At 46.7% G+C, this 2,396-nt stretch overlaps 1 protein-coding gene across 1 annotated transcript in view; it reads right to left on the bottom strand.

The window, feature by feature from the left end:
- Window positions 1-6: 6 nt before the first annotated feature.
- Window positions 7-2,396, bottom strand: part of LOC107300582 (Bardet-Biedl syndrome 2 protein homolog) — a gene marked incomplete at both ends in the record, with an annotated part of 13,294 nt that continues 10,904 nt past the window's right edge. The window contains 2 exons of the mRNA XM_015829896.1: window positions 7-91; window positions 1,808-1,979. Coding sequence (XP_015685382.1) covers window positions 7-91; window positions 1,808-1,979 — 257 coding nt within the window. The remainder of the gene's footprint in view (window positions 92-1,807; window positions 1,980-2,396) is intronic.

The raw sequence follows: 2,396 nt of genomic DNA, 5'->3' as shown, positions 1-2,396 counted from the left end.
CAGAGGTCTGGTCGCAGAGTCTGGGCTGCAGAGCGAATACATCGAGAAGCGAGGGAGTTGTCGGGACAGTTCAAAAACATGGAACTGCGTGCTGGGAAAGCATGAAACAAAATAATCAAGGTGGGCTTAACAAATGCGCGTGTAATCCTTCGCCTTCCTTCAGGGGAAGGCCATCTCAGCAAACCATGGCTCTTTCTTTGAGGATGCCCTGATCCTGACATTCATTTCACATTCACAGAAAGCCAAGGATCACCTCGATTCTATTTTCTCTTTGTTTTTGGCTGTTCTGTCCCTCTTTGTGTTATTATGTAAAACAGTGGTTCTCAACCTTTTTAATGCCGCGACCCCAACCGGTCGTAAGTCAAGGACTAAGCCGGTCGTAAGTCAAGGACTAAACCGGTCGTAAGTCAAGGACTAAACCGGTCGTACGTTGAGGACTAAACCAGTCGTAAGTCGAGGACTAAACCGGTCGTAAATCGAGGACTACCCAACCGGTTGTAAGTCGAGGACTTTCCCTGCCTGGGAGCGCCGCGCATGCGTGGTTCCGCCCCCTGCGCCGGCCGAGGCGTAGCTGGCAAGCAGCAGAGACGGAGCAGGCCGACCACCAGCTGGCCCAGCCCAAGGGAGGTAAGGCACCCGCCGGAAAAGGGGGAAAAAATGGCGGACAAAAAAAATGGACAAAAAAATGGCGGATAGCCTTGCTTGGCGACCCCCATGAAATGGTCGATCGACCCCAAATGGGGTCCCGACCCACAGGTTGAGAACCACTGATGTAAAATGTCTCTCATGTGCCCGCTGCCACAGAGAGCTTAAGGATGCAATCAAGTCATTTTCTGGAATATATGGTGTCACTGGGACTATGAGCCCTTCTTTAAAAGTGTCTGGATCTCGTGAGTGATGCTTAAAAGAACAAGGGATGTACACATTCAAGGCCCAAGCACAGCTAGACATTTCCAGATGCAAATGAGGGAATGTAGTTTCATGACTTCTGCAGCTCCTTATCTGCCTTCTCTTCCAGCTGCCTAAGAATGAGGAGTTATTCCAACTCCTACAAATTCCCCAATATTCTGCATGCCTCGTTCTTCCTGCTACTGCCAAGACTGGGCTAAAAAATAAATGCACACACGTGTAAATGGAAAAACGAAAACACTTTATGCCTCTGCATGGAAGGCTGTTAAGTGCAAATTAGGTTTTCATTGAAGGACAGGATTTGAAAAGAAACTATTGTTTTCACTGTGAGAGGGCTTTTAAATGTACTTACCTGGATTTTCCAGAATTCAAAATTTTTTTTGGGAAATGGCAGATGGGGAAGAGAAAGGAAAATGTGTTGAGCAGCCTCAACTGAAGTAGACTGTGAGTTTTAGTCCAGCCTTAGGCACAAAGTCAGCTCTGGCACCATGGGCCAGTCACTTTCTTTCAGCCCTAGGAAGGAGGCAATGGCAAAAACCTTGCCATTCTGAAAAACCTTGCCGAGAAAACTGCAGGGACCTATCCAAGCAGTCTCTGAGTGTCAGACATGATTGAACAAAAGGGGAAAAAAATCTATAAACCGATATACAGCATTTGTTCCTTCAAAATATTTTTTTTTTAAAAACTTGCTGAATGCAAAATGCTGGCACTTACTCAAAAACCTGCCTGAGGGCTTAGAAATTATCATATTTCTCTATGCGTTCGGGCTGTCCCGTCTTCTCCCACATAATTCAGGGTCCCTGTTCCTCCAATAAAGCCCAACAGCAAAAACAGCTCAGCCCTTCAAAAGGGGTTGGGAAGAGGCAGTTTATGGGAAACCTGCCAAGCCCTCACTCACCTCTTCTTGTATCCCACCAGGGCTTTGATGTTCAGCTCCACCGGGACATCTTTCGGCGGAGAGAGCAGGACTTTTATGTTGCTCGAGAGATTCTGAAGAGTGGGGTGGATCACGTGGCTCTCGTTTTCAAAGATGCCTTCAGCGAAGATCAGCACCGCTCGGATAATTGTGTCTGAAGTGAAAACAAAGACATTTCTCTCTTGGTTGAGTTTTTAAGGGGTCTAACAGAGGTAGTCCTACACCTACGACCGCCGTGGAGTCTGCCCGTTACGTCCGCAGGTCCTGGCGGTTGTTAAGCAAGGTTAAAGAATACTGTTTTAAAATTTTTATTATTTTCAAGTATAACAAAATATAAACATAAAGTTGATGCATATAAATACAAAACATCAGTACACAAAAGAAAAAATGCTTTACGGGTGTTCCCGGCTGCCCCCTCTCTGCTTCCCCCTCTTTCACCTACCAAACCTTCCTCCCTCCTGACTCTCAACCACTCCACCTTCCTCCTTCCACTCCCTACTTCCCAACCTCTTTCTCAAGCACCAACCAGAAGCAGTTTGGGGTAACAGCCAGGATCATCCTCATAAATATA

This window comes from Protobothrops mucrosquamatus, unplaced genomic scaffold (assembly GCF_001527695.2).
Source record: "Protobothrops mucrosquamatus isolate PMUCROS unplaced genomic scaffold, P.Mucros_1.0 scaffold7526, whole genome shotgun sequence".
Lineage (NCBI taxonomy): Eukaryota > Metazoa > Chordata > Lepidosauria > Squamata > Viperidae > Protobothrops > Protobothrops mucrosquamatus.
This window is presented reverse-complemented; position numbering and strand designations above follow the sequence as displayed.